Source organism: Xenia sp. Carnegie-2017, unplaced genomic scaffold (assembly GCF_021976095.1).
Source record: "Xenia sp. Carnegie-2017 unplaced genomic scaffold, XeniaSp_v1 HiC_scaffold_45, whole genome shotgun sequence".
Lineage (NCBI taxonomy): Eukaryota > Metazoa > Cnidaria > Anthozoa > Malacalcyonacea > Xeniidae > Xenia > Xenia sp. Carnegie-2017.
In genome coordinates, this window is record NW_025813510.1 from 577,797 (window position 1) to 598,843 (window position 21,047).

General features: G+C 34.8%; 1 protein-coding gene and 1 long non-coding RNA gene across 2 annotated transcripts in view; one reads left to right on the forward strand and one right to left on the reverse strand.

The window, feature by feature from the left end:
* The window catches only part of LOC124456355 (receptor-type tyrosine-protein phosphatase mu-like), a 63,130-nt gene that overhangs the window by 23,357 nt on the left and 18,726 nt on the right, over positions 1 to 21,047 (forward strand). The window contains exon 9 of the mRNA XM_047006823.1: positions 9,969 to 10,066. Within this exon, the coding sequence (XP_046862779.1) occupies positions 9,969 to 10,066 (98 nt within the window). The remainder of the gene's footprint in view (positions 1 to 9,968; positions 10,067 to 21,047) is intronic.
* Positions 4,639 to 15,722, reverse strand: LOC124456356. The gene is made up of 3 exons (XR_006952231.1): positions 15,710 to 15,722; positions 12,725 to 12,731; positions 4,639 to 4,875 (listed from the first exon to the last, which is right to left on the reverse strand). It is a non-coding gene; the product is annotated as an uncharacterized LOC124456356 (long non-coding RNA).

The window sequence follows — 21,047 nt, forward strand, 5'->3', positions numbered from 1 at the left end:
TGCCCTCAAAAAAGGTTCTAAATTAAAGCCTGAATGCTCGAAAATAGTACTGTAAACTAATTTCTTACAGAACGAAGAAATATACCTACTTTCTTTGCTTAAAAAGACATCGTAGTCACGACTACGAATATTTTAAAAAACATCGTACTCAGATTGATTACGGCTACGTGTTTTTGTTGTCGCAACAATGTTTTCGCGCCAAAATGACGTATATCGTACTCGTAGACGTACTCGTAGTTTTTGCTAAAGCTCCCTATTGTCCCATTTTCTAACTGAACACCTCAGGTAGAGATGTCAAGGTGTGTTGATCTATGGCTCATACCAGATTGTTTGCCATAAATTCCAAAGGGCTATTGCAGTATTAAAAGCATTTTCTATAAAGTAAAAATGTGTTCCTATGTATGCAGATAAACCTTGAAATTTGACAAAACAGCAAAGTATTTTTCATGATTACTAGGTAATTTTTCTGGTGATCATTATAATTTCTAAACTTATTTATTTCAGATTTACATTTAAACAAGCTTTGATCATATGAAAAGATATTTATCATAACCAGTAAGCATGACACATGAACCAATGTTAAAGTGTTTATATTACGAATTTTAGACCCCCTTTTTTATTAGCTAAATTGAAAGACCTTGTTTCATTGATTTTAAATCTGCAATTATAATTGAGATTGGATTGGTGAAAATTATTTTACGGACGTTCAAATTCACGATTTCAGCATTTTTTTTGCGAACTTTTTGATCGGTATGTTAATGACTTGTGACGTAGAAAGTTGAACACATATATCAACATGGCGTATTCTACTAGTAATCTTAATAAGAAACGTGGAGGAAAACGCTGTGTTGCTGGCGGACCTAATCAAATTAGTTGCGCCAATGATTCAAAAACCGAGGGAATGTCGATGCATCTGTTTCCTAAAAAAGAAACAGAGCCGCAAAGACATAGAAAATGGGTAAAATTTGTGCGTAAACATAGATCGGGTTTTGAGGCTTCCTCTACCTCGTGTCTGTGTTCTGCGCATTTTGAAGATTCTTGTTTTGACCTTAATTTGAGCGTGCAAGTCAAGCTCAAAAGAAGGTTGAAGAAAGATGCTATCCAACCATTGACGGGGCTGGGATTCCTGAAACATTACAGGGCGAAATAACCGATCGAAAGCGAAGACAAGTAAGTTTACGCTTGTTTATGTAAATTTTTCTTTTGTCATTTATTAAATTCGATATTAGTTTTGTTGATTATTCGACATACTCTCCATAAGCCATCGCTGAAGGAAACATGTTCTCTCAATGAGGAAGTACCATCTACTAGTGATGGAGCTGAGCATGTTGAAGTATGCACTGGGGAAGCAAACGATTCGTCATTTGAACGGCTTGCTATTTTCCATTTTTACATTTATGCTATGATTTAATTCCATATATTTTTTCTTTTGTCTTTTTTCCCAGACTGACATTGAAGAAAAGATTTTCTTTCATTTAATTCTTTTAGCTTAACCTCTCAGTAGTTGCACCAATTTGTTTTTATTGTTTACTCTTGTTGCAAACCATTAAACTGCATGTCAACTTATATAGTGCATCCATGTATCTCCTATTTGGTTTTCATCTAGGCATATTTCCTGACCATTCCAAACTCAGCAAAGAAGGTCAACAGTCTCTACAGTGCACAAGTTAAAAGACTATTCCATCATCGCTCCTCTGATTGAATGTAACCTTTTGTGTTACCACTTGGATATGCTTTCCGAATAAAGTGGTAAACACAAGCAGGTAAAGGCCGAGTATTCTCTCATCCCATAGACCCACAAAACCATCGCATCAACCATCTGTATGCCACAGCTCTCAAGTACCTGAAGTAAATAAAAAGGTTGGACTAATTATTGTTGATGAAACAATGTTGATGATAACATTGTTTCTCATACAATTTACAATCTTACATATTTAATGATTGTGATACTTGGCGGCGATAAGCACGTCCATTCCTATCTCTCAATAGTGGCCCGACGTTTTCAAGGACAGCCTCATGAACCAGGGGCGAATCCAGCTTCTGGGCTGACCGTGGCCCTGTGACGTAGCGAGCGACTTCAGCACGAGCCAACGCTAAGGGGGTCTGGGGGCATGCTCTCCCAGAAAATTTTGAAATCTAGACTCTCGGAAAAGCAAATTCCTGCATTTTTAATGTAGAATATAACAATATTTTAGTTTCGATAATTTCGTAAAAGCACTATTGCCAATACACATTTAATATACACGACAACTTTTTTGATGTCTATTTGATGTCCATTTTAGTTATAATCTCATCTAAAAAAAATTCTAATATCGCCAATTTTTTAATTCTGTTCGGATAAAAATTTTACTTATCTTGTGGTGTCTGATGTAAAATCAACGCAGTTTCCGTACCTTTCTGTAATCACAGGATTGTTGCCACAGGAGTGAGAGAAAGATGAAGCATGTTATTTTGCAGTGAATAACCAAAGACAGTTCACTACAAAAAATAATTCCCCATCTTTGTTGCCCCATAAAATGGTCTTTTTCGAAAAGCAGCGAGGATGCCTTTTGTAACAGCCATAAAGATGGCAAGACCAATAAAAGCAATGTTCAAAGGTGGTTTTCTTCCAACAACAGCAAAGATATTTATCCAACAATCGTAAAGATTGCAAGATTAATAAAAGCAATGTTCAAAGGTGATCTTCTTCCAACAACAGCAAAGATGTTTATCCAATAATCGTAAAGTTGGCAAGATTAATAAAAACAATGTTCAAAGGTGATCTTCTTCCAACAGCGACAAAGATGTTTATCCAACAATGGTAAAGATGGCAAGATTAATAAAAGCAATGTTCAAAGGTGGTCCTCTAAAAACAAAGTAACAGAATGATTTTTGGTGGATGGGATTTTTTGATCTACCAAATAAGAAGGTGGCATTGCAGCACAACGAAAGATATGGACATAGTCAATTGCACTCCCATCAACAAAATCTCTTGGATATATTGTACAATTGAACATTTTAGCCAACGAATCCCAATTTCCTTTCACTTCAGCATCATTAGTAATTGGGTAGTATGACTGAATAGCACACTGGATTACTGTGGACAAAGCAAACATACACATTAAGGGTGAAAAGGTGTAATTATTCGCTCTTTCCACCGCTTCTTGTAAAACAGCTGCAATTTCATTCGCATTTTCTAAAGAGGTTAGAGCTGCATCGCATATACACATGGCAAAGGCATTTTTAAGTGAAGTGAACGCACCATTTTATGCTGGGACTCGATGAGAGGATGGGTAGAATAGTATTTTGCATTCTCAAACATTTCAACACTAGTTAGGAATCTCAAGTAAATAGAGAGAGTCTCATTCCCAACTAATGCAATAAAACATGCATTGAACAGAAAATTCCCATTGGCTAAAGTACTAAAAGAAAAATTAGTATTTAAGTATCAATGGCTGCTTTGTTATACCAAGCTATACCTGGAAACAAATCTGCTAGACTGACTCTGACATTAGAATAAATAAGGGTAACCAATACTGTTAAAGATAGACTAATAATATTGAAATTTAGAAAGTTATTTTGTCTTTGTGTTAATTTGGTAACATCATGATAAAGTCAAAGTCACAGGCAGGTAGTCTAAGATTTGGAACTAGTCTAGGCATGTCGAACAGGATTCAGACGACTTATTGATTCCATCTACTATAGCATCAATATTCTATATAAATCGCGAAAGAAAGTAACAGTTATTCAAAATTATATGTTAGTTTCTTTAACCAGGGGATAACATAAAATGCCAGGAATACAAGGATAATACATTATTGATTGGGTTAAATTTTAAAAAGACTAGCTTTGACTAATATTGAAGTAAAACGTTTTATTTAACAGACAGTAACAATTAGAATTATGTAGGCAGTACATTAGACAGACTGAGTATGCAAAATAATGACAGCTTTAGACATATATTTTACATGATACACTAAATATGAATAGCTGAAAATTAACGGATTGATCATATATTTCAGGCCAAGATGTCAAACGTAAATAAAAATATAAATTAATACCCCAATACATGTAAATTCTTACCTAACAGGGACATTGGGTCCTGATCTTTCAATTTGGCTTTCAGGGAACTGCAGTTTTGAAAATGAACAAGTTCGTAGCATAATATCGCCAGTAGAATTTATACGACGAAGCCTTTCCTCGTTGATTATTTTAACACAGTGTTGTCTCAAGTTAGACAATTCACCAGAAATAATTTCGCAAGCGTTCTCTTGCTGAAAGGTTTGGACGAGCCTTTCAAGAACATCGATCTTTTTAGAAGTTTCCGTTGATCCTAATCGCTGAGAAGAACTAGAAGTAGCGTTTTTCAAGTCGACAAGAATCGAGCAATTTCATATGACTTGTATTTATTGCGCAATCAAAATACATTCACCGTGGCTCACCGTGGCGCACATGACCAAAACGTTCCCTGTGATTGGCTTGCAACGCTGCACCGTGGCTAAAGGTTACTATATTTAGCAACTATTGCGAAATTTTTTGAACGCTGACCGTGGCTCTTCATTCTGAGATTGCAGGCTCGAATTTACGAACATATTCCGAGCATATTCATGGCGTATTCGGCAAGATTCGAGACGCTTTCGGTGATTTTACAGTTCAGAGTTTAACTGGATGATAATACTATTTTAACAAGACGTTTAATTTGAAGTTTTTGTTCTGTTAACACAAATTTTTGACAAAAAATTACAAAATTCATTCAATTTTTGCTTTTGATCGAATTTTGCTGTATTTGAGCAAAATTTTTAATCATGAAAAAGTCAACCCTGGAAAAACTTAAGTGGCAGAATTCTGACCGTGGCTCAAGCCACTTTCGCCATGGCCTAGATCCGCCCCTGTGAACTAAAGGCCCAAATTTGGCATGCTGTGTTACGCATGATAATTTCTCAATGCTGCCATCGAATGTCATTTTCTGCAAAGCTGGTCCTACTTCCTTACAGCATCTGTACTCTAATGCACCTTCTAACAAATCGGTATGACAGCATTGACAATTACACCTGAAACGTGGGAGCATTGTGGTTTATAAAGCAACTTTATGTATATTACAAACAGGAGAAAACAACAACTTACCATTCACCGAGTAGAATTACGCCATCACTTCGTTGTTCTAATGTCGCAGGGAGAATTCCATTGGGATCATCTGGAGGATGCCATTCATCACCATCTCCTGCGAGCGGTTCATCGTTATATGCGAAGTCGTTTAAATGCTCGACGTAACCCACGGATTCCGAGCTCGAATCAGTTACGCATTCAGACATCGAATTCGAATTATCTGAGCACTGATTTGAGGCCATACTTTCCGAAAAACTTGTTTTTTAATATTTTATTGAAAATACTGTCAATATTTGTTTTTAAGACAAGAAAAACGACAACAAAATCACCTCCTATAATATAATATTATATTGACGGAAACAGACGTGTTCAACTATCTATGTCACAAGTATCAATATGGCGTCGTAAAAAATTCGCTAATAGTACCCGACTTTGGAGGCAAAATTAAGGAACTTATATTTATCTGTTTAAGTCCAGCAACATGTCATAGTTCTTCAAATAATCCAAATTTTCAATTAAGCTCATAAAAAAGGGGGGCTAAAATTCGTAATATAAGCACTTTAACATTTATGTAATTATATAATTAAAGGCATGTTTTTTACATTCTGTTTGTATTGGCAAATACAATGCTACTAGTAATTGCTATATAGCACACCTTGCTTATACTTACAGAAGATAATAGTCTAGTGAAATGCCTAATAAATATTAATGGTGTTAAGCTGTCCTTAATTGCCAATTTTCACTCTGATAGTTTTCTTAATCTTTGGAAGAAAAAAATTTTGAATTTTTTCTCAAAAGATGAATTATGCGGCACTGTACGAGGAGATGCGTAAAGGTTGCAAAAAATATGCATGGTGTGAAGTCTAAGCTTCTCGACATCTATGAACTGTCCCTTGTAGTACCAAATTTGTAATTTAACTCTGTATATAGAGGTTTTAATCTGGATCTCTAGAAGGGTCTATGCCTGACAACTTGGTAGAAATTTTTAAGACAATATCTTTTTTGGAATAGCATTATTGTAAAATAAATTTTATGTTCCTAGACATGCTAATGAGCCATATACTTGGCCTGGTAATGAGCCTAAATATTTGGACAGACAGTCAAGTATTGTTCACTTCAGTTTTTTTTGAAAAAAACGTAAGCAAAATGTGTTGTTTTTACGCAAAAACGATGCCCACAAAATGCATTTTGTATTGCTCTAAAACGCTAAAAATGGCATTTGAAAGGCTCGTAAGTTCAAAATTTCTCAGGGGAGAATTCCTCGAACCTCCCCCCCCAGGTGTGGAGCGCCTCCGACGTTTTATGACTGTTTGAAAAATCCTAGATCCGCCCCTGAGCATGATATCAATAATTATTCAATGTTATCTGCCGAAGGAAAGCTTTGGTATAGATACAAATTCGTAATAGTTCTTGATATCGTGCGAAACGGGATTTAATAATTGTTTTTGTTCTTAACTCTAACTGAAATAATATTGAAACATAAACATTGAAAAGAAAGAAAGGAGATGGAAAGAGGTGCTACTGTCTAGAATTACATCAATGAAATTAAGAAAAAAAGCAAGTTCTTTAAAGCCTTCAGTCCAGAATTTAGCTGAGGCTTTTTGAAGCGTATATAAATCGCCTCAGAAAAGCAAAACATTAGAATTGTTATGATGAAGACAGTGTAAAGTGTTAGTGTTGTCAAGAATGTGATCATGGGTGGAAAAAGAATGCGATGGATTTATGTCATTAATTGTGTCATATAATTTGAAAATGTCAGTTATGTGATGTGCGTCATGTCAGTTTGTTTGATGGTCATGAATGGCGCTTTTGTTGGGGTCGGATTTTGCGTCTCCATTAAGTCTAGTAAGAACGATTCTACTAGTTTTACCGATGTATGACTTAAAACAGCCAGGACAAGTAAATTCATGAATTAAATTGCTGCGATCCAGAGTTGGTATTTTGTCTTTTTTGGGAAGGAAATATGATACTTTCTTTATTTTGTATAACATTATAAATTTCACTGGCTCTTTTAGATCACGTTGTAACTTCCTTATGAGTGTTTTAACTAACGATTCCCCTTGCCTACCTAAGTACGGAATCCTGAGCCAAACTTTGGGGCAGTTAGAGTCTTGGTGGTTGTTTCATACTGGTGGATCATTATTAACAAAAGTATTTCTTTTGTATTTTTCTCTGACCTTTCGTATAATAGAACGTTCCAAGACATAAATTTAGTAATACTGGATATTTGTTTATTAAGGAGGGTTATATTACTGCAAATCATATTAGCCTGTACGAAAAGAGATTTGATCTACGCATTTTGCGACACCAAGGTTCAAAACTGTCGATGCGTGTATATTGACAGGTGTGAGTAGCCTTACGAAAATTGTCTATACCCGAATTTGAAATTTCTAAATCAAGAAAATGGATTTTGTCATTTTTATATTCATCAAAAGTGAATTTTAAGCTTTTATCAAAGCTATTGAACTTCCTTAACACGGCTGGAATATTTGAGAGTTCGATTTAAACGAGGGTATCATCTACATAGCGACAGTAAAACTTTAGTAATCCAGAGTTTATGAGGTCTGTTACATGATATCAACTACTATCATCTACTATCATTTATAAACTATTATTATATCATATTATAATTTCATATTTTTATATTTTAACTTTAACTTGCATGCGCTAGAAGATTGCTTACATGCGTAAACACATATTTTAGAACCGCGTTGTTATTTTGGTTAACTATATCTTGCTGTAACATACTCTATTGCGTATGGGATGTAGGTCACAAAACCACAATACTTCCCATTAGATATTATATATATATATGAGTAGTTTACACTACTGGGTACAACCTACGAGGACAACCTACGAGCACAACCTACGAGGAGATAAACTTAGGAGGCATAGCCTACTGAAGTAGGTTGACAAGCTACAATCTACCAGACAACTATCTTGGCTTTTGTGCCATAACTATCTTTTGGCTTCTGTGCCTTTAATCTATTTGGAAAACTATTGTGAGTCATTGTTGGACTCACGAACGCTCAAGAATAAAGACTCGCGGTTGTACTCAGACAGAGGAGATACGTTTTACTCATACTTGTTTATATTATTATTAAGACACTTATCTACTTATATAATTACGCGAAGATAAATAAATTGTTCGAGAAATATAACTGGTTCACACTATCTTTGTTGCGTGTGGAAATAAAACCAAAATTAATAGTTATTCTTTCAGGACCACGCACGTAACAAGTCATCGACAGTTTGTTTCTCAAATTCTGTGAGAATGATGTTTGCTAGCACAAGAGCAATACAAGGACCCATAGAAACACAGTCAATTTGTTCAAAATATAATTATTGAAAGAAAAGGCCGTTTTGTACATGAATCTTTTAGCAATTTCTGTAAAGTCCGTTTTGTTAGTGTTGCCTTAACGAGTTTGCCGTTAAAGACGCGCTTTAGTATAATTTCAATACTTCGTTTGAGAGGCACATTAGTGAAAAGTGATTCCACATCAAATGAAACAAACTTATAACCTTAATTGAATAATTCAGTAGGATGGAATTTATGGTGGAGACTGCATGAAATAAATCCGCTATAGTGTGTCTATTAAGCCTGAATGGGTTAAGAAGTTGTGAAAGAAATTTGCCTACGTTATGAGGTGGTGTTGTTGTGTCGATTATCGGTCGGAATGAAGTTGAGTAAGTGTGAAAATGGTTTGTGCGTTTTTGGCAACCCGTGAGCTCGACTAAAACAAGCTCTGTGTGGTCGCATAAAAGTGTACTTGCATTGAGATATTTCATTTCGATTGCGCAAAGTTAATAGATAGCTCTGTAATGTATTCAGTCTAGTGGCGGTAGGATCATAACTAAGGCGGGAAAATTTGGTGAGATTGCAAAATATGGAATTTTAAGATTTGTAATAGTCAGGGGGAATCGTTAGTTAAAACACTAATAACAAAATTACAACGTAATCTAAAAGAGTCAGTGAAATTTATAGTGTTATACAAAACAAAGAAAGTATCATATTTCCTTCCCAAAAAAGACAAAATACCAACTCTGGATTGCAGAAATTTAATTTATGAATTTACTCGTCCTGGCTGTTTTAAGTCATACATAGGTAAAACTAACAGAACCCTTCTTACTAGACTTAATAAACACGCAAAATCCGACCCCAACAAAAGCGCCATTCATGACCATCTAACAAACTGCCATGACGCACAACACATAACTGACATTTTCAAATTATATGACACAATTAATGACATAAATCTATCGCATTCTTTTTCCACCCATGATCACATTCTTAGCAACCCTAACACTTTACACTGTCTTCATCATAACAATTCTAATGTTTTGCTTTTCCTTGAGGCGATTTATATACGTTTCAAAAGTCCTTAGCTAAATCTGGACTGAAGGCTTCTAAAGAACTTGCTATTTTTTCATAATTTCATTGATGTAATTCTAGACAGTAACACCTCCTTTCATCTCCTTCTTTCTTTTTATTGCTTACTTCATTTCCTTGTAACAACTATTTAAGATCATTTGCTTGATAATGACCTTGAAGTAAAGTCGAGATATTGCTTTAAATCATGTCTCTTACTTTTATATCTTGAATCTTGAGTTTACAAGATGATGGTTTTGGAGTGTGTTTCTCCTTTATTTTCATCTCTTGTTCTGCCAATTTGGATTATTCATGATGGATTATGCAAAACCTATACTGTACATGCAATACGTCGCAATTAATATTTAATATATCAATGGGATACAATGGTAGCTTAACTATGCGCCATTTCATAGATAGGTCAAATACTTGAAGAAATTAATAAAACGATTTCATTTTTAGATAAAATTTACAAATTCTATTTGATTGATTGTATTTCTGGGTTTTTTTGAAGGTCCAGTTGCAGCAATGTTTAGTGATTTTTGGCGAATGGTCTGGGAGCAAAATTGCTCCTCTATTGTTATGGTAACAAATCTTTTAGAAAAAGGAAAGGTATTTCATACATCTTGTAATACAGAGATGTTAAAACATAACTTATTATGCAATAAATAGCATCTCTTAGTCAATAGAGGCTGGTTGTCATAGTACTAAGTGCATGAAAAAATTTTTCTTTCATTTTTTTTGAGGGTATGAGCACGGTTTGAGGCTCAGAGGCTCTGTCTATGTGTATTTTTGATGATTGTCAGAATTACGAAAGAGTATAAAGATCACCGTTTATTGCGTTCGTTGCTTTTAGCGAAAATTATAGAATGTTGTTTGGGTAACGAATTCTCATTTTATTTGCTCGATAATTTGGGAGTGAAATTTTTCTCTGGCACTTTTGTGACACTTTTCTGACACTCAAGCTAACTTTGTGTGTTAAAGTGAATTTAAATGCAATTTTATTATTCAAGTTAATGCACTGCTTGCACGTTTATGTGGTTTGTAAACGTTGACATGGTTGTTATTGAACTGTACATTCATGCTTGGTAATTATACGTTTGCAATTTAACGTTTACTTTAGTGATTTAACGTTTACTTGTATTGCGTAATAAGGTCATGACGAAATTGAATCAAAATATTGTTAATTAGTATTAACTATCCAGGCTTTGCAAGCGATAACAATTATCAAGAGCTGTTTTGGTTAGTTGTTTCGTGCAAGCGGTACTACGCAGAAAGGCAAAAAGCGAATGTATTTATTTTGCTTTTGATACTTGTACGAATTACCTTTTCTATCTTTGGATTTATGAAACATACGTGTCAAATGTCAATGAAACATACAGTATGTGTCAAACAGTGAGTAGGACATACAAATCTTGCGAATAGTAAGAATGAGAGAAGATTTGCTCAGTTTAAACGTTATTTTAAGGAATTGTCGAAAATATAGTACTTTTTAATGTTATTAAAAAAAAGTGAACAACGAAAAGCATTACGCTTTGCCCAGAAATAGAAATACAAGATGTCCTATACAATTATTAAATGTGTTGATTTATAGGTTGAGTTAACAACATTTCTTACTTGTCAGAAAAAAAACTGTTTTCAATATAGCAAAAAATGCTTCTCAAGAAAATAATAATGAACTAATTTTTAAAGCTTGAGAAATATCGAGAACTTCACTTTCCTGCGTGTGTCCAATGCCACGTGCGTGAAGTATACAATCTAAGTAAAGGCTTTCACAAAAATAGTTTTACATTTGGTCTAAAGTGTTAAAAAAAGTCAGTTGACTTGACAAAGAGCACAAATCATCAAACATATAATATCACTTGAAAAAGGTTGATTAATCTTTTCATGCTGCAGCTAGATGACACATAGTTGAAGTGGTGCACATTTTTACGCTATGCGTATCTATTTGTTGTCTTTGTATATTATCAGGAGTGGCGTAAACAGCTTCTTTTATTTTGGCAATGCATTCAATGCTCCTCAATTAATGCAAATGATAGTATTTATAAGGAAATCAGTAATTATATTGTATGACACATTTCGTGCATGATACATATTGAATTATTATCTTAATCATGAATTATTTGAATTGAAGATTGCGGTTTTAGTTTAAAGTTTATCTGTGACAAGTGCTTTACCAAGTGCCATAGTCATGCCCACTTATTTAGTTCTGACGTGGATTTTTCCTTCATAGTAAAAAAGGACAATGTTCTGAACCTAATATGACAGAAGTAGAACATGCAGAATAAATACGTTACTCGTTTTACCTCACAATCACCAGCAGACAATAACTCGCACGCTATAATATTTAACAAAGTAAGGTAAATGAGAGAACCGATGTCAATCGTTAGCAAGATAGTTGTTGGCAAAACAAGGAATAGTTGAAGCTAGCAAACAGCTTGGGAATAAAGTTTACGTTGAGTAAATCAATACAAATATTAGAGCCCAACAAATAATTTTGAACAAAGTCATAAACAACTTGGTTTTGTGAAATTTATTAAAATAGTGACGTTTCGTCGTGACTCAGGATATCTTCAAGAATTATAGATATATATATAGAGAAAGTTATTTACATTGTTTGAGGTATCAGATACTGCGTAAGTGGAAGTGTGATGTGATGTATAGTTAGGGTGAGGTGTTAAGACTAGAAAAACTTAAGAGGGCTCGAGCTGCCTTGGGTGTTAAGTGAAGGTTTTAGTTTGAAGATGTGGAGGCTTTCGTGGATCATGAAGTCGAATGTGTCAGAGTAGGATGAGATGATTTTAAAGTCGTCTGGTGAAGCAGGGTGATTGGAGGAATTACTATGAGAAAGAATACTTGACATTAATGGGTTAGTATAGTGTTTTCCAGTTAAAGGAGAGATCCACAAGTGTTCCGAGATTCTAGTGTGTAAGTGGCGTGTGGTTTGACCCTCATCTCCAAACTAAAACCTTCACTTACAACATGTAAAAAGCGTTCAGAAATACCACGTTTCTTGTGGTTCAAGGTTGCAAATCGCCGTCTGCAAAATTCTAGCGCCTATCTACAATGTCAAACCAAACTGCTCCTCGAATAAATAAACGACAAACACTCTAGAATACGCATGTTATCTGCACAATTGACAACGACCCATTCTCATCTAGCTTCATCCGTATCTACACTAGACTTTATACATTTGAAGAATGTTTCGGATCGTGAGAACTCGAAGAAATTAAACCAACACCAACACATACAAGATCGAAAGCTTTTCACCTTTGCGCTAAGAACGACAATAACATTCTAATCAACCCAGACAAAGTAGTGTTTAATTTCTCGAGCAGGTTAATCACCAACAAAGAAAAAGAAATCCTTTCCAAGGGTTTAAATTTCGCCATTCCACCTACTAAGTTAAACCACTGTAATTTTCTCGCACCCTTTGATAAATTCTTCGCCGCAAATCATAATGAAAGCATCTATGAACACTCTGGTTTTCACTATGAATTCGTAAAAACCCAAATGAAACACATCGCACTATCTGGTTGTCGCTGCTACAGCCCTCCTAGTTTTATTTTCAAAAGACGAAATCAACGTTCTAAATGACCTGAAGAATGACAATAGCATTGTTGTCATGAAACCTTACAATGCCGTTGTCATCCTTGATAAAACCGACTACAATAACAAAATGTCAGAAATCCTCTCCGATTCCTCAAAATTTGAACTCATAAGCGAAGACCCTGTAAAATTCACCCTATAAAGTGAAACCCAGGTGAAATCATTACTCAAACAACTCAAGAAAATGAAATCAATTGATTAACAAACTTACAATAAACTCTATCTGACCGGCTCACGCATATGTATACTATATGGACTTCCAAAATTTCACAAACCAACCATTCCCTTACGACAAATTCTATCTTTTTTAAATTACTACTGATATAAACTAGCTAAATTTTTCATTAAGCTGCTTACACCCATCTCCACAAACTCTTTTGTGATAAAGGCTCATTCTCCTTCGTCCCAGAACTACTTAACACTAACATCAACTCTAACAAAGTTGTTAAGGCTAGTTTTGATATAAGTTCTCTTTTCACCATTATTCCCCTTCATGAAACAATCAATATTATCTGTGATCTTCTTTTTACTTACCATAAACAATTTCATGGACTCAACCGCACCGAATTCAGTAATCTACTAACGCTATCTGTTAAAAATTGCCACTTTATGTTTAACGACCGCTTATACCACCAAATTGTTGGCGTTGCTATGGGTAGTCCCCTTGGCCCTCATTTTGCCTACATATTCATGTCTTTCCTTGAACAAAACTGGCGGAAAAACTGCCCCCACAAATTCAAATCTGTTTTCTACAGACGATATGTCGATGACTGCTTCTTCTTTTTTAAATCACTTGATCACGTTCCTCTTTTTTTTGACTACATCAACCATCAACACCCCAACATCACTTTCACCTCTGAGATGGAAAATAATGGACAACTGCCATTTTTAGACATTAACATTTACCTCTCAAACGACAAATTCACCACCATTCGTAATACGGTGGCCCACAGCAATGCAGATTAATAAATTGATAGAAATCAAAGTATTTTGCATGAAATGTTTTCATTATTCATGATATATATTAGTGCAGCAGTAAATATATATTCATTGAGCAGATATCTCTATTTTATTAGGATAAACGTATTATTAAGTTGGTCACCCCTCTATAGCAACTAAGGTGAAAATAACATTTTCTGATTTAGTAAGGTGATAGAAAATGAAGTGCACAAAAAATTCAGGAAGTTGCTAATTACACTAATTATCCATTATGGCGGCCATTAATTAGCCTATAATTAATTAACAGCATTAACATGATATCTCAAGAACAAGTCATCACAATGAAACAAATAATACATTTTTGAAAAGCCAAGAATCTGAGCTAGGGAATGAGATTTTTCAATTTTCTTCAAATTTTTTTATAAAACTTTAACAGCCGATTTATTGAATTGTCAGATATTTTGGGTTTTAATCCACCATTTTTTTCGAAAAAAAAGCGGAAATAATTCATCTGTGAGTAAAATTTGAAAATTTGAAAAAATCAGTTTCTAGATTATATTGTACTGAATAAATATACTAAATATCAAGCTTCTACAATAAATATTTACAAAATTACAGTGTCACAAATATTGTTGACACACAAAAAATAACGAAATGGAGAAAAGTCAAGTTAAAGTTATAGTAAAGTTTTCATAACATTATACAGGGTTTAAAAGGTACCTAACTCATATGTAACTCCTTCACCGTCCTCAGCCTTGTCTAAATACTTTTTTCGATAATATCTTAGGGATTTTCTTTGTCCCTTCACCTTCTCAGTGCTCTTTTGCTGAAAGCTTTATTCGAGCTTGGTCACAAATGTGCTCACCTTGGCAAGTGAAGGAACCTGGTGTTATGTCCAAATCTTCGAATATCTTTAGGAAGGAAATGTCTCCATCATTAAATTTCAAAACAGCTAAATATGTGGCAAGAGCTACAGTTTCATGTTCAACATATATTGTCTTCGGACATCTATCCCAAATAAGTCCATTCAAACATTCATTTGGATTTTGTGTCAAACCATGTGTACATTTGTTTAATAATGTAGTGTCAGCCAAATCCTCAAAAATAGGCTCTAACAAATCAACAATGGACTTTGGAAGGCCATTCTTGTGGTTATAACCATCCTTGTCACGTTGATATCCACACCAACTGTCCATTCCTTTTGGACAAAAGTGATGCTGTGGATTCTCCTTTGTTGATGCCACATGAAAAAGTGATGCCTTCAGAGCCTTTGCCATTACCTCAACACTGTGAAGGTTTTCTCTGATTGCCAGACCATAATAATTTTGGAGCACATCTATTTTGCCATCAGTTAGTCTACCTTTACCTGACATACCCTTCCCATCAGCGAGCTTTCTTCCTTTACTAGTACTTTTGAGTCTTCCCAACCTACTTCTTACTCTTTTCTGCACATGCCCAATGCACTCCAATTTATTTTGTAGGCAATCTTCTCCATATGGCTTGCTTGCTAGGACTGCATTACATGAAGATGAATCACCATCCCGAAGCATATGTTTATACTTCAGCCCTCTTGTAGCAAAGGACCTTTCAAACATCCTCAGTGCACCTGCCTTTTCCATGCTGCCAGAACTCCAAGTATGATTTATTTTACAAACATGAGTTGCCTTCCATTCTTTAAATCTAGCATCACTTTGTTTCTTCCTCCACTTGATACACTGCTGACACTTGTCAGAAAGCACTTCTACGTCAAAGCACTTCTTGGTATCCAGAAATACGGGTCACCAGAAAAATAATTTAAAAAACATAACAAACAATAAGAAAACATCACTCAACATCATACTACACATTTCAAAATGCTCACTACACATTTCAAAATACTTACTACACATTCGTCCCAGTCTTACCCTGGTCTGGCCTGCCCACGGTCGTCATTAGTTTCCATCTATGAAACTGACGTGACATCATAAAGTAAGCATATTAAATATATAATTCCGCATTTCACAAGACAAACAAATTGGGACATTGGGATAATATCATGAAAATATTGGCTGACTTCTAATTAGAAATTCTTTCAGGGTTTTGCTGGTCTTGGTCGGGCAACAATATCAGTAGACGATCTACATATCGCAAGCAAATGTATTTGCATTGGCTTTCGTCATGTCCTTACTTTAACAGCAAAAATTTGAGTATATGAATTTGCATTTGCTAGGTCGCGTACGTACTTGTGTGATGCGTTACAAAAATAACAAGGAAACCAAAGAAGAAATTTGTACATAGCGCTACAATTTGTTGCACAAGAATCGCCAAAGAAAATGAAAAGTTCGGTAATTTCGAGTAAATGCAATAAATTTAGAACTTTAATACCAGTCACCTCAATAAGTGCATTAGTTAAACTAATGACTGTCGAATATCACCAGTACAAATACAACTACATGCAATCTGTAGATTGACCACTCGTGTTGTGTTGTCTAACCAAGACCAAGAAATCCCTGGAAGAAATATTACTAGTAGTTGATGTACGCGTATCGCATAGTTTGATGCTATTGTGGCAATATGTTTGTCTATGTGCCGAATTCCACATAGACAACATATCGCCACAATAGCATCAAAATATCCTTACGCGTACGTACTGAACTAATAGTAATATCGGAAGCGTATATTTATATTAGCTTTCTGACGTCACGTCAATTTCGTATATGGAAACTAATGACGACCGTGGGCAGGCCGGACGAGGGTAAGACTGGGACGAATGTGTAGTAAGTATCTTGAAATGTGTAGTGAGTATTTTGAAATGTGTAGTGAGTATTTTGAAATGTGTAGTGAGTATTTTGAAATGTGTAGTGAGTATTTTGAAATGTGTAGTGGGTATTTTGAAATGTGTAGTATGATTTTGAGTGATGTTTTCTTATTGTTTGTTATGTTTTTTCAATTATTTTTCTGGTGACCCGTACCGGCCACCATTCATTAGTATTCTTCTTCTGTTCTGTTGCACTGCACTTTGTATTTGGTTATGTTGTAATAAAATTGTTACTTAAACATTATCATTCTAACAGGTCATGGGCCCAGGACGAAAACTGTCCTACTTAAGAGAAGTAATTTAAAACTTAAGCAATGTCTTTTTTGGATTGCGCTCTTAAGTTCGCAAAATTGAGTGGCACGAACTACCGGTCATGGGCTTTCAACTTGCGTTTATATTTGGAAAGCAGGATTTGTTTGAATTCGCCGAAGGTAGTGCGATTGCTCGTAACGACGATGCCGGTGCTGATGTTCGAAGGAGATTTAATTCATCCGCGAAAATGAATACAACAGTTTAACAATAAACTCTGAAGCATAAATTTTAAGCTTCCGTGTTCGATGAAAGTTTGAACTAAAAATAGAAGTGAATAAAGAACAAAACAATGCTATGTATTAAGGGCAAGTACTGCCAAGGAGATATGATTATCATGAAAGAAGAATCTGTGGTTACGCAACGATACCAGTTACCATTGCCAGCTTAAAATCATTAAATTCATTATATTCAGCAGTCGGTAGCAGTATAGTCGGACCGCAGGTTCACCCTTGTGGTAATCTGTATCCTTGTATTAGACCATTTGCCAAGCAGTGATGGGACTCTAGAAACAATATCATCGGGGTCTTGTTGATACCCTAACCCAGAAGTGGCTTCTTTTTTGAGCCACTAGCAAATCTGAGTATGTCTATGGGTTGAATTTCAGAGCCAACATCTATAATAGAAAAAGTTTTATATTTATTCAAAACGTTTGCAAAGTGTTGAGTGTAAATTAGAAGAGATTATGGGCATCTATCTACAACTAATAAAGGGTGGCAAAAAATACCTGCAGTGCTTCCAACAAAAGAAATCCAATGTTCATATACGTCCTCCTCTCTTTCTCTTATGTTGATTTCCTCTTCAGAGAATTGAGGTTAAAATGTGGTTATGATATAATCAACAGAAACATCTTCGTCATCGTTGGCACCAAAAACAAAGACGCGACGGAATGATGAAGCATAGGTCTTTATTAAATTTAGCAAATTTTAGTGAGACAAATCAAGACAAAACTCTTCCAGTTCACATCTGTGGAAGAGCAATGGTTTTGTTGACTGTGTTACAACTAATGATAATATAGACAATCATAGCCAGTAAGATAAAAAATTCTCAATTTTTACAAACAATTTTTTCACAGAGTTTAAATTTGAAATATTTTCAGATTGATAGCTATGTGAACTATTTATACCTGCATGTACCAATAACCAAATACTTCACAAGATTTTCAGCAACAGGACAAGTTTGAAGGACAAGTTTTGGTATCCTGCTTCCATCATGAGGTCAATCATTTTCTCATCTTGTAGTAGTTGAGAAAGAGCAGTTTGGCATTTAATTTCTAAGAGCTGAAACAAATATTTATTGGTGAATATTTATTAATGAAAGTCAGAGAAAAAGGAGCAATTGCATCAAAGCATTTTCTCTCAAGTAGAAAGTCTCCATTTAGTATGGAACATATACAACACCTTTGCGATCTCTCTATGCTGTACATAAGGTACTTCATCAATACATAGCTTTTTTATTCTCGTAGCCTTTGTGATGTAATCATATATTACAGGTGAGAGAACTGCTGGCGGATCTCAGGAAAAAATCAAGGAAATAGCACATGCCCCTCCTGCCATATAATATTCTTGTGTACTCAATTTACTTGCATTATGTGTCAATACATATGAGCCCAACATTGCTGTGCTTTGAAAAACACCTGAACTCTCAACCATATCATTTCTTAGCTACCTCAAAGACTCTCATCATTGTCCTTTGTCATCAACTGATCGCATGCTATAAGTAAATTTGACCTGTGATAATAGTAAACACTTACAGTCTCCTCTGTGATATTGATAGAAACTGCGCATGACTGTCAATAGTAAAATTGCAAGATCTTCATCTTCATCACTCTGAACAAAACCTTCCCTAAATATAAAAGAAAATAATTTGATTGTGAAATACAAAGATATCATAAAAAATTCTTCACTTCCTAAGTAATAAAAAAATAAACATTATAAAACTATAGATTAAGCTCAGTTAAGGAGAAGCAATATTATGTTACTTTTTGTAAAGTTGGTCATCTATGAAACAGTTTGGGATCTTATATGATTGTGTACATATTTTGCAAGGTCAGTTTCTTTTTATGATTTTTTCCATTTCAATATGGCCACTGTCTTTCTCTGTTTTCTTTGTACAATAAAGCACTACTTAAAGAACTATTATTTTTGCTTCATATATGGCACAAGTAATAATATAATGTATAATAACTGAAGACTGATGCAAGTCGATTCATCGCAAAATATATCATAGCAAACAGATGTGCTGTACGCAATCAATCTGAAAATTAAATAAACTTTTATGAAAAAGCTGAGTAATATTGCTTACAAGTTGAGATTGACAGTCACTATGAACAGAACATATAAAATTAACTTGTAAATAAATATATCTGTAAAGAAATTCTTTACCTTTCTAAGATAACTGCAGCTATTTCTTCATGATCACTATCGGTGTCACTTTCATCCATTGCAAACCATGGGCTATAAAAATAGATATACTAATTTTAAATATCACCAAAAATTATGCAGACTATGTCATACTAATAAAACTATAGTTTTATGACCTTTACCTGTATTTAATTGAGGTATCTTTGGTACTGGTTATTTCTTCAATAGTGGAACCGTTTTCATTAATTTAAAAAGGACAGAACTATTAGAAATACAGACAGTATCCAAATTGAAATATACAATTTTAAATGAACAATTTTAATGTTTATCAATAACTAATGTAATATTGTTTCAGCATGACATGAAGTTGGCATTATTACAGGGTATAAATTATTTATTGTTTAGCATTGTGCCTAAAACATGCTTTTACAACATCTACCTACATTGATTAACATTGGGTTCACCAATATCATCTGAATCAAGGAGGAAATCTTTTTACAATATAAGTCATCTAGCCATGAGGCAGGTGGCAAGTGATCAATTTCATCAAATGATTGACTGCTTATCTCCTCATCATTGCTGTCAGTGGTAAAGTCATTAGCATATGGTATGAGGTACAGGTATATGCGAGAGTATCCAAATCTTGCCATTTCGTTATATTTCTGCAATGTAAATGGTTCTGGAGGATCTGTACCAGGAACATGTTCAACAAAGATGCCATCCCTAAAGGCCAGTTTATACATGACACCACAATCAAATCACTTGTCAAAGACAGAATGCTTCTTAACAGCGGTACTGCAAATCGCTTTTGCAGTAGCAGATGATCCTACTTTTAACGGTATTGATTGTCCCCGTCTCATTTTGCCGTTCTCATCTATAACCCCAATTAGGATAACAACATCTTTATTTTCAATACTTCTCTTTTTATTTGCACTTCTGTTTGAGAATGAACTTTGGCTGTCCTTTTCTTTTCTGGCGTTAAAAGCGCGAAAACTGGGCAAAGAAAAACTTGGCGAGGTATTCCGTGCATCATTTGAAGCATTTAAACAACTTGAAGCACTTGAACTATGAGAAGCACTTTTTCTTTTTATCGCAGTGCCACAATCTGGACAGAAAAGGGACTTTACTTCTAAGCTCTAACCACAATTTGAGCAAAATTTCTTCTGCAAACCGACCGAACTCACCGAATGCGAAGTAGACGCCATTTTAAATTTTGTTATTGTTGTTCCCATTTGTTCCCAATTGTTCCTTAATTCCTTTCGTGCTATTTTATGTAATGTTTGTTCATTGTCTGTCGTTTCCTTGACACAAAATTCGAACAGAAACCACCCGTCCTTAATGTCCCAGAGAAAATAGTGTATTTCTGTCTCCCATTCAGCGGCTGTCACTCCTTACAAATCTGCACACAAATCAATCGTCTCTACAACGCTGCTTTTCCTCATCTCAATGTCACGTGTTTCGTACCCTCACACGAATCTCTTCATTTTTTCCCTTAAGGATAAAATTCTCAAGTCTCTAAGATTTGGTGTTGTTTGTTAATACACGTGTCTATGCTGCTCCGCGTCGTATGTGGGTC